Source organism: Eleginops maclovinus, chromosome 4 (genome assembly GCF_036324505.1).
Source record: "Eleginops maclovinus isolate JMC-PN-2008 ecotype Puerto Natales chromosome 4, JC_Emac_rtc_rv5, whole genome shotgun sequence".
Taxonomy (NCBI): Eukaryota; Metazoa; Chordata; class Actinopteri; order Perciformes; family Eleginopidae; genus Eleginops; species Eleginops maclovinus.
In genome coordinates this window covers 17,518,080-17,529,394 of record NC_086352.1, presented here as the reverse complement: position 1 = coordinate 17,529,394, position 11,315 = coordinate 17,518,080, and the positions used below count along the sequence as shown (strand labels likewise).

The 11,315-nt window shown below is 39.2% G+C and overlaps 1 protein-coding gene across 1 annotated transcript; it reads right to left on the bottom strand.

Moving 5' to 3' along the window:
• Positions 1–1,414: 1,414 nt before the first annotated feature.
• Positions 1,415–7,785, bottom strand: eif4g2a (eukaryotic translation initiation factor 4, gamma 2a). Its single transcript, XM_063881349.1, has 19 exons — positions 7,683–7,785; positions 7,064–7,189; positions 6,791–6,893; positions 6,582–6,710; positions 6,438–6,504; positions 6,178–6,329; positions 5,923–6,033; positions 5,663–5,845; positions 5,388–5,526; positions 5,124–5,287; positions 4,892–4,999; positions 4,613–4,723; positions 4,425–4,529; positions 4,122–4,337; positions 3,747–4,005; positions 3,437–3,641; positions 3,124–3,332; positions 2,915–3,036; positions 1,415–2,572 (listed from the first exon to the last, which is right to left on the bottom strand). Exons 6-19 carry the CDS (start codon positions 6,259–6,261, stop codon positions 2,507–2,509), a joined length of 2,082 nt encoding a protein of 693 aa, XP_063737419.1. The 5' UTR covers positions 6,262–6,329; positions 6,438–6,504; positions 6,582–6,710; positions 6,791–6,893; positions 7,064–7,189; positions 7,683–7,785; the 3' UTR covers positions 1,415–2,506.
• Positions 7,786–11,315: the final 3,530 nt, after the last annotated feature.

The window sequence follows — 11,315 nt, the reverse complement described above, 5'->3', positions numbered from 1 at the left end:
TGTTCTTTTCTAAGAGATCCTCAAGTGCACCACAGGCTGATGTCTATATTAAAGGAGAAAAGCTCATGGTTGTGTCTGATTTTAAATACCTTGGCATCATCCTAGATTCTAACTTAACTTTTAAAAAGCATGTTAAAAAGGTGGCTAATACCATCAGATATAATCTGGCTAATTTTAGACATATAAGGCCATACTTAACAACAGAGGCAGCTAAACTTTTTATGCATGCCATGATCTTTTCTCACATATCATACTGCTACACAAGCTGGTCCCAAGCAAACATGACAACTCTTAAACCAATAGAAACCCTCTATAAGCAAACTTTAAAAACACTAGATCAAAAACCTATCAGTTACCACCACTGTCATATCATTACAAAATATAATTTATTTAGCTTTGACAGTTTTTTACATTATCTAGATGCCTGTCTTATTTTTAAAATATTACATGGGCTTGCACCTCCTCCACTGGATGAATTTGTTCAACAGAAGAGCAGCAGTGGCAGGTCAACTAGGGCAGCCACCAGGGGAGACTGTGTTGTACAGTACAGACATAGTAAATTTAGCCAAACAGTCTTCTCAGTTCGGGCCTCAAATTATTGGAACTGCCTTCCACACAAAATCAGAGACAGCACCAGCTATCAGTTATTTAAAACAACACTTAAGAGATGGATTAAAAACAATCAAAACTGCACTCATTAATAGCTGTCTTAATTCATTCTAGGCCATTTGTATTTATTCTGTCTTTACTCTTTTGTAATGTGTAAGTTGATGTGTTGACCTGCCGGGGGACTACGGATGAAAATTAGCTTTGGCTAACTCTGGCACATTTACATTTTTAGTGTATGTTTACATTGAGAATGTTAATTAATGTGCACGGTCCCTTTTCAAATAAACAAATAAATAAATAGTACCAGAGGTGGAAGTACTCAGAGCTTGTACTTGAGTATAAGTGTAGGAATACTCAGGTAAAATTACAAAATATACTTGCAGTAGCAAAAAGTAAATATTCAAATTGTTATTTCAGAATATACATTATAACTATTGAGGCATTAAAGTGCAGCTAGTATGAATCACTTTGTACACTGTAGAGTAGCTTGTGAAACTACTCCAGGTGTAACTAAAGTCTGATTTAAGTGTTGATTATATTTCACATTAATGAGTTAAAAAAAAAAAAGGTACAAAAGTATAGTGGATTACAAGTTCAAAGAAGCATTGATTAAAAGTACAAGTAAAAAAAGATTTCTTGTGTACCGTACTTAAGCTGTCTACTGCTGTGCAAAATGTCATTAAAACAAGCACAATCTGAGAAACATCAGTAATTATATATTGTTTAAATAGTTCAAGTGTACCCTTAAGTTTCCAATCATGCAGCTAAAAACTTCAAAGCGTCAATAAATTCAAAGACAATGAGATGAACTGTTAAACTTTATTCAAGGTTGATCTGTAGTTGTACACTTAACTTCTTGCACTAAACATTACAGTGACACCCCAAAGAAGGAGAAAGTGTACACATACAGTACATTCTTTGTAATTTCATGAAGATAAAAAGACCATTTAAAAACTTGACAAATATGGCAAACTGACGTAAAATTTCCACTCATGGTGGTGAACAACTGTTGCACAGGAAACTAAGCTTTGGCTGTCTCGATGTTGAAACCGAGACATTCAAGTATAGTCCGAGATACATTAGAGGTATATCCATATGAATTGATAAATTAAAAGGCCACACAGATTAATTCCTAACAGCACAAAAGTTTTGTACATAAAAAGCTCTTGATTCTTTGAACTTAATGTGGGTCACTAAAGAAATCACTGTGCAAATCAAAACAGCCCATTTTCGTTAGTAATTGTCAAATCCACATCATTTGAATTCAGACAGAATGTTCTGCTTTTTAGCACAAGAAAACCATAATAATTATGGCAGCCAAAAACTGCAAATTGAGATGTTTTAACAAATCAAGAAAAGTGTATCTTACTATTGCAACGACTCATGATGTTGAGCAAAGTGCATCTAAAAACTGATTTAACAATTGCAGACAAAACAATGAGAGAAGTCTCTTTGCAATACATTAGAGCCTTTTCTCTTTTGTAAACAGTTTTTGAGTAGATAGTTATGGCAGCACTTGGTGACTCCTACCAGATGTAAAAGGTGATAAATGGGTCAGGTTTGGTGCTGGTACGGTTTCCTGCAAAATACTGCCTACTGTTAAAGAAAACAACCCAAGAGTGAAATGTATAAAAGATCTGCTGCAGGACATCAAATTATATCAAAGATTAGAAAGGAAAGCATAAATACAATATGAATATTATGGTGGTGATGCTGGCTTGATCTGGCAAAACATTTCATAGTGGAATGAATTGTAACAGTGGTTGGAAAATATTCATAAACAAGGAGAGGGGAGGAGTTAGAGTTTAGGGGGGGGGGGGGGGGGGGGTGGAGCATAAGGAGACGTAAAAAAAAAAAATTCATTGCATCCTGATAACACATGGCTTTGGCCTGTTCCTCAGTACTCTTCATCCTCAGACTCTTCTTCTTCTGCTGTCTCCAGCCAGGTCAGCCACTGGTTCACCTGCAACAGACCACAAGCTTAAGTTAGTTATGATGCAAGGACAACACATTAACTGGATTTAGACAATGAGTCTACTTGCATGCTAGATTATACTAGGGTTTCATTCATATGGAATGTGGTTAGTCAGGCATCTGTATAGATCATGTTAAAATCATCCGTGTGCAGGTGTGCCTTGATTCCTCAACATCTCATGCCACAATAGCTGTTTTTCCCAGTACTGCAGCTGGCCAATACAATTTCGCCAAACTGCTATGAGACGGCACTTGCACATATCTGGGAAACCATTGAAACATTGGCCTAACTGCGGTCAATTGTAGAGAAATATTAAGAGTGATAAATTACCTGAAATAATGCTTTTCCCTTCCCTGGATACTCTTGGGTGACATCTTCTTTCCATGAGAGGAAGGCTTCTTCTTCGATTATTTCCATGTCGTAAAAGTTCACAAAGTAGCGCAGTAACATACCTGGAAGAAAACAGCAGTCAATTAGAGATTCTGCACTTAAATTTAACATCTTCACTGCTGTACTCGACCTCGACTGTGTCCACGTACCTTTGGGGAAACCCTTGGTATTGCAGTGAACCTGCAGGGCATACATCGCTGCGACTTGCAGTTCAATGTGATCGTGAAGGAACTTCTGCATCACAGGCTTGAAAGACAGCAGCTGCTGCTTCTCCTCATCCAGCTGCTCCTTAGAGGGTGCCGAGAGCTGCTCTTCATCATCGTCAGGGTTGATCTCATAAGCGATGTACTGCAAGAAACTGGCAAAGCAAAACAAATTAACACAGAGTTTGAAAAAAGCAGTACGTTGCTTGGGGTCAAATGAACCAATAATTTAATGGCTCATGAATAAAGTCTATTTTACCTGGTCATAAGGATATTGACAAAGCCTTTGTCAGTGTGGAGTTTCGGAGAGATGTTGTCTTTGATCCACTTGTAGATGGACTGGGGGGAGGGATCTACTTTGATCTGCTTCAGCAGCTCCTTCTCCAGTTTCATCAGTGGGAACAAAAAGCTGAGACCTTTCCCATCGAGAATCTCCAGCATCCTGTCCTTGTTCTGGTCGATTTCTATGGGAATAAAAACACCAGTAAGTAACAGCCAGAGATGCTGGAAAATGAAAACTGACAGACATTATATTATTAGTACTGCATCACTGAAACCAGAGGACGTACCAGGAAGCATCTTCTGCATGTTGACCTTGCTCAGCTGGAACAGGTCTCCCAGCCACTCGCGGTCCTTCAGTTTGACCAGCTGCTGCAGGCAGAGCAGGAACAGTGGGAAGTGTGCTCCGTTCTCCAGGTGATGGGCCAAATCTGCGATGCTGACGAGGTCAGCTATGATGGCACGTGCCGCAAACTGTGCCAGGTAGGACTTCACCAGTGGGATTTCTTCCTCGATCTTGGGACACTGGTCCAGAACACTCAAAAATGCCTAACAAGTATAAAGAAGAAAGTGTAAGAACCCAGTAACAGCTTGATATTCAGGGAGTACAAGTATGGGATATGTTCGTATGCATTTTTTTAAAAGTGAGGGCTAAGAACACTGACCTGCATTAGATTTTCACCAGTGGCAAAACCCTCGGTGCAGATAGCATGGACCAGGGTGCTCGCATGTTCCTTATCCTCATCTGAACGATCAAGAGAATAGACCACGATCTTGTTCAGCATCTCAGACAGAAAGTGTTTCGGCGCCTTCATCTCCCTCACAGCGTTCACTGCCTCATCGGCATTCTTGCTGTTCAGGTAGTCTGCCACCAAAGTCTCCTAGAATGGAAAAGGAAGGTCATACATTTGATGCTGGACACGCAGTATAGTGATAATGACACAAATCACAAAGCGATAATAACTTACGGTCATCTTGCACAACTCTTCCTTAGTTGGGGGAGGTTTTTTAGTAGACTTTGCTGGCTTCTCCTGAATTGGAGGAGGATTGGTTTTCAGGCCAAGCTGTGGAGACTAAACAAAGGAAGCAGAATTAATGCATGTTCTTTGGAGTCATCATATCAGTTCAACATGTTTTAAAAATCTATAAATCTTACCTGTCCAAGAGGAGGTCCTTGAGCACTTGAAGGAATCATAGTAATCTGTGGCTGCAGTTTGGGGATTTGTTTCTTACTCAAGATGAACGACTGCGCGGGCCTCAGACTGATCTAAAGGGGGTAAAAACAGCAAGTTTGTAAAATACCAGAGTTACAGTACTTTACCATCCTAACTGAGGCTGAATAATATCTGTCTGAAACAATACAACTTTTAAATATAGACACCAGACTATTCCTTAAAAAAAAAAAATCCAAATAAGTAACCCTTTTATATTGTACCTCATCAGCATTGACCTTCCCCTTCTTGACAAAACGTGGAGCCAAATCCTTAGACTGCATCTGCACTGCATGATTCTGTTTGTGGTTGAACACTGGTGAGCCCTGCCCCTTTATAGACAAATAAAATATATACATTTTTATAGGTTTACTTGTAGAAAAATCTCCTAATCTTGTTAGAGTAGCTATAACAGAGTAGTAAAAAAAAAATACAATGTAGATGAAATGCATGTACCTGGTTTGGTTTTATATACGGTTTGCTTCCAGCTTCAAACTGAGGCTGGTGTGAACCATTGCCATTTCCCATGTGGCCGTTGTAGAGTGGATTTGGGCGATGACGTCCCATGGTGGGGGAATAGTGGTCCTGTATGACTCCTGGACCTGTACCAATGCCGCTTCCTATACAAAACAGGACACCGAACATTAAAACTCAACTATGGGCAAGTCCCTATTGGGGAGGAAGTGAACTCATAGCTGTGGGGTTAAAGTTCTGACATACCTGGCATTTGTCCAAACATATCAGCCAGCCCACCAAGAGTTTCCCTGTCAAACTTGATCCTTTGTGGCAGGTAGGAGTTTTCCATGAAGAATTCATTCCTCATGCCATCAGATGACGGTGGAATAAAAACACCCAAATCCTGTAAAGCAGTTGGAATGAAGTCAGAATGGGGGCATACAGACAGGACTGTTCTCACTTAGAAAGTAAAGACAGTAATGTACTAGGAAAACGGTACAACATTTAATTCCATCTAAAAGTGGCTCAGGTAGACCCACCTTTACTGCATCCTGACGAACTTGGTTGATCGTCTTTGGTCCGTTGTCAGAATACGCCTTGCGAGCAGCCCAATGGTTATCGCGCTGCTCCACTGTATTCTGCAGCAGGAAACGAATCCTAGCTGGCAGTTCCTTGTTGTTTGTTAAGGACCGCATGCGACTGAAGTACTGATCCATCAGAGACTGGAAGGAGAATGTTTTTGTTAATAAAAGACAAGGCTGTTTAAAAACAAGATGTGGTTGCTTCCCCAGATACTCACCCTAGCTTTTGCATGATCGAGTTTAGGTCCCACTGTTCTCATTATCTGACAGAGGCATTCCAAATCTTCACCCATATCCTTAAGTTGGACTCTCTTCTTCTTCTCCAAAAGCTGAAGAAAGGAAAATGTAATGCTTTAATTGCCATTTCCTTCACACATGTTTAGGGGATTGTGAAAAAATATACAGTGGTATCTAATCAAGTTATTACAAATGAGGTTATCAATTCCACCTTACACGGTTTGAAGAGAACTTACTGTTTTGATGCACTTATGAAGGATAGATTCATGGATGAGGGAAAGCTTGCCAAGTTCCCCGATGAATTTGATGTTGCCAAGCATCTTGTGCTTTGCAATAGAGCGCTGCTCCTCCTCCTCAGAAGTGAGTGGGTCGTCATTTTTGTCAAAGGCTGCAGAAAGGGAAAAAAGTATGAAAGACCACAATACTACTTTTTTGTATCATTTCATTTATTTTTTTTAGCACAACCAAACACCTGTATCAAATGCAATTCACTTACTTTCAACATTTTTGGCGCGGTTCTCAAACTCATCTTGAAGCTTGGAAATCAGAAGCCGTCTGAAGGTCTATAAAAACACAATGCGTTATATTAGACACTATTCAAGCATATTGTTATAGGAGTCCTATTGAAATATAAACTTACAGTATTCTGCTTAGAGGTTCCTGGATTTTCTGATGGGTCTTCAAAGTTTGGGGCATCCTCTGCCAAGCGTAGGCATAGTTGAGCGTATAACTGACTATACTTTGGCTCTTCGAGGGCTTTGTCAACAATCTGAAGGATAAACAGCAGATTAAAAAGACAATTCTAATATAATGAACAGTACATACGTACAGCTGAAAGAGAATACTCACCAACAAGATGGTTCCTTTCAAGATTAGTTTTGACTCTACACCCACATTGAGGAGCTCAAGGCATAGTTTGTCAAACTTCTCAGGAGTCAGTTTATTAAGTATGCTATAAAAAAAAGAGGGACAATGTTGAAAGAAGTCACTCTTTGCAAAGGCCAAACTTACAACCCTTTAAAGCAAATTATCTTTAATGGCATGCAGGTCCATCTTTGAATTTTACAAATGCATTATTATTTGTATGAGGGGAAACATTTTTGGATTTTATTCGAGACATACCCTCTCACTTTCCTGAAGATTGCGTCATGTTGCCCTTTCTCGTTGGAGGAGTTGGCATCTCGTCTAGTGCTTCGAGAAGGTACCCATCTCTGAACGCCAGATCCTGGGGCTTTCCCCAGGAACTCGCTGTAATGAACACAAAATAATGTCAATACTAACAGAAATATTGTCTGTAAGAAACAGATAATGAAATAACTGAAGCAACCTCAACCACTGCTGAAGCAGTAGAATGCAAAACTAAAAGGATTTATAATATTTGTTTGATTCTAAAAAAACCACCAGGAGTGATGTAGAGTCATAACAATGTCCAGAGACACCATTTTGTTGACAGAAAATAGAAATGAAAGAGTGGAACTAAGCTGAGTGGGAACCGTAATGGATTTAAATATAGTTTAAAAAAAATTGTGACTAGGTGTTCCATGTGAAAGGAAACTTTGGAAAAATCACCTGTTGCCGACAGTCTTGGGATAGTGCTGAGGTGCACCCCCACCTCCTCCCCCTACACTGCGATACAAAAAAAGAATAAAAAGGTTTTAACTTAAGAGTTGTGAGCCTATGGCTTTATTGAGCTGCTGTAGTTGTTTATCAGTTTAAAATGGGATATGTGTAATGGTAATACCTGAAACGAGAAGGCCCCCCTGGTGCAACGACACTCTCCACTTTGGCGGCTTGACAAAGTATATCTGAAAAGAATAATGTTCCGGGAGTGGGAGGGAAAAGAGCGATCTAGAAGAGACAGACACAAAGTAACACATTAGATGACAGCTAACGGGTTATCGAGCAAATTATAGTCAATCGGTTAAAATACGAGTCTAAAGTATACATTTTCTTAGAAACTGCTCGGCGGATTTGAGCGACATTGTTTTCCGTTCAATCTGGGTCAATGCTAGCTAAGCTGCTAGGTGATGTTAGCACATTACGATGGCGGAGCCGTGTCTCCGTCTGATCTCCCAGTCGCTTTGTGCCTTTGATTTACCTTAGCACCACACTGAACTCCAAACAGTCGTCTTCAGCGACAAACCACAGGCAATCACTGTCCCGAAGTACCCTGGCTCACCTTATCTAACCCAAACCGGGCGGATGGCAGAGCTACAGGAAACCAGGATTACATGTGCCTCGTTGGAATTATCCACGTGAATTTATGCAAGGGTTCGTTTGAACCCAATTTAGGGTCATCTGGAATTCAATAATTGGCCAAACAATTCCCAATTCCAGTACGTTTTCCTTACTGCCATCCCATAATCGCAGGATAGTATTTATCAAAAAGAAAAAATATATAAGTGCTGATACGTTGTGATTTATAACGTTGCGTATATTGTAATAATCGATTAAAACCCCATGAATTCGGTCATACAACTGATTTTACCGTAGACCAGAGAAAATCTCATCAGCTGATTTTATGAGGTCTTTGTTCAGACACCGGATGTCCACACACAGCGACATCTTGAGGGGTTTTGTTGAGCAGGCCGCCGGTAAGCTAACAGCTAATAATCACAACTCTTTGAATCCAATCGAATATTTCCTGACCGTCAAAACAGTTCAGATCAACGCGTGATCGAGGCCCGTTTACGACACATTGTAAATTCCACACATTTATTTCAAATATCAAATAATGCTGGTCGGTTTCAAAAACACGAACTTCCTAATCACACCGGTCGGTTAGCCGAGTTAGCTTAGCGTTAACCAGGCTAGAAAGACAGCGAAAAACATCTTACCTTTACAAAGGGAACGTCAGTGTTAGTCTTGCCTTGTCAACCAAGTGAAATAAAAATAAAGACAGTAGAAAATGGAGCTCAAAAAGTCGTGTTGAAACCTAGAAGGTTTGATAATTTTGTGTAAAACACGACGGTTCAGATCGTGGTAGCTAGCAGCTACAGCGAAGAAAGAATGCTGACTGTTCAACTACGTCACACGGAAGCCGCTTTTTGTATTGTGGCCGGCTCACACGTCAGCAGCCCCCCCACCCCCTGGCAACGTCACTTACGTAAAACTCAATCACGTTTCGCGTCTCATCCCACCCATGCTCTCGACAGAGCAGAATCAGGATACCATTATTCTTCCAACAGAGGGGACGTTTACATTTGTTACAGCAAGTTAGGAGCCAAAGATTACAGTATCTGTATACATAAATGTAATTATATATTTAACAACCCGGACACAAAATGTATGTTCATTTAATTCCTTTATTCTTTAAGTCCTTTTTTGTTTTAACAGTTACTTACCTGTACATAATATTAATTTAATCTTGTCCATACTGTCCTGTTTTTCATTCTCACTCTGTTGCTGCTTTAACTCCTGAATTTCCCCAGAGGGATTACAAAAGGTACATCTTATCTTATCTTATTTGTGAAGCATGCATAAAAAAAAATTAAAAATAAAATTCGGAATTACACAATTTACAATTTACAAAATACACATCCAGTACCAGTACCAATTTTGTGATTAGCAGCCAGGTGAAAGTATTAAAGGTGGAAATGTATATTGCACAGCTAATTATGGTATATATATTTGATCTATTTTTATAACCCTACAAAGACACACAATCTGACAGATAGGTAGGTAGGCAGGTAGGTAGGTAGGTAGGTATTATTATAAATTGCACATTAGTAGTATTGTACAACCTGGGTTTTTTCGATACAATAAGACTTTAATGGTCAGATCAAGTCTGAAATTTGACTTGCGTCACATCAGCTCCATTTGTAACATCAACATGGACAAATATCAAGACACAATACATGAAAAAAAACATTTAACATCACAATCACTGAGAGAAACACACTCGAAATGCTGCTGAGCAGCCGACACCATAGAAGATGGCTGATGCCACCACAGAGTCATAGAAGGCCTGCAGGAATGCCCCCTGCACCCCAAAGGACCTCAGTCCCCTCAGCAGATACAGACTGCTCTGTCCCTTCTTGTACAGAGCAACACAGTGATCAGTCCAGTCCAGTTTATTGTTCAGATGAACTTCAAGGTACTTGTAAGATTTCACAATCTCGAGGTCCGCTCCCTAGATTCCCTGGTGTGGTGGGAGAATGTCGGCGCTGTCTGAAATCCACCACCAGCTCTTTGGTATGACAGCATGACCAGTAATGTATCTTAAAAAGTAAAAAAAAAAACCATATCATTATTTTTTTTGTCATCAACTTTTTACTTTTGTTTTAAAGCTGGAAATAATGGAAAACAATGAAAGAAACATTTAATCCAAGTACAGAAAATATAGATTCAAAGTTATGCATGAATATAAAATGTATTTAAATGTAGTAAATCAAAGTGATTGTATGGTTAATCCAAGATTCAATTCACTATCTCGTAAATTTGACTTAATATATCATTATATTGATTTCCTCTCATTTTAACTTTAAATATCATAATTTAAACAGCCAAAAAGTCAAAATTGCACTTTTTCACAGTTTTTTATTTTCAACTCCCAACTCTGAATTAGTATCTCTTTATACTGACTTTCCATTTTTACTTGAATTAATGAGACCGTAAAAGTTGTTGTGTCACATTTCATAGATTGACTTGGTATCTCATAATTTTTTACTTATGAGCTCTCTTAATTTACACATTTAATCTCCTAAATATGACTTACTATGTTGTTTTTTAGTCATAACATATTAAGAATTAAGTTTCAATTCAATCTCATATTTTAGATTTACCATGAGGACCTTTTCCTTTTTACTCTTTTTCATTTCCTAATGACCATCCACACAGCCGAAACTAACCAACTGGATTGTAAAGTCACCAGGGAAGCTATATTGACCTTTTCACTTTCTTGCTCTCCACTACAGAGGTATCCAAAGCACAGGGTTAACTGCAGGTCAATGACACAGGAGCCACTCTGGGTTCAGTGTATTTTCTCAAGGATGATGCAGGAGGAGGATTGACACAGGACTCATACCACCTGCAGTCTGCCAGCCTGATGCCCAAATGGTTTTAGAACCAGCTAGGATTATACTTCGAAGAGATATTATTTCGACTTATTCTAGCCACATTTGCATGAAGTTGTCACCCTGAAGATTCCTAATGGTTTTGATGACTACCTGACCTTTGAAAAATCTACTGTAATGGCAAGATTTCCATATAATTAGCTGTGGATGTTCATCCACCAGATGAATTCTAAGGTCTATATTGATCACCTGCCCTTTATCTTGTAGACCCACCATTAGAACAAAATGTAAGTATGTGCCATTGTTTCAGAGCATTTTGCCAATAAACTGTACTATTTTGATCTGATGAAGTCTGCATT

Bases quoted from the DNA above. Each gene is read 5' to 3' on its own strand.
- eif4g2a (XM_063881349.1), bottom strand. From the start codon at position 6,261: ATGCTTGGCAACATCAAATTCATCGGGGAACTTGGCAAGCTTTCCCTC. The intron at 5,846-5,922 runs GTGAGTATCTGG...TTCTCCTTCCAG, and splicing joins TCGATCATGCAAAAGCTAGG to TCTCTGATGGATCAGTACTT. The intron at 4,338-4,424 runs GTAAGTTATTAT...TTTCCATTCTAG, and splicing joins AAGAGTTGTGCAAGATGACC to GAGACTTTGGTGGCAGACTA.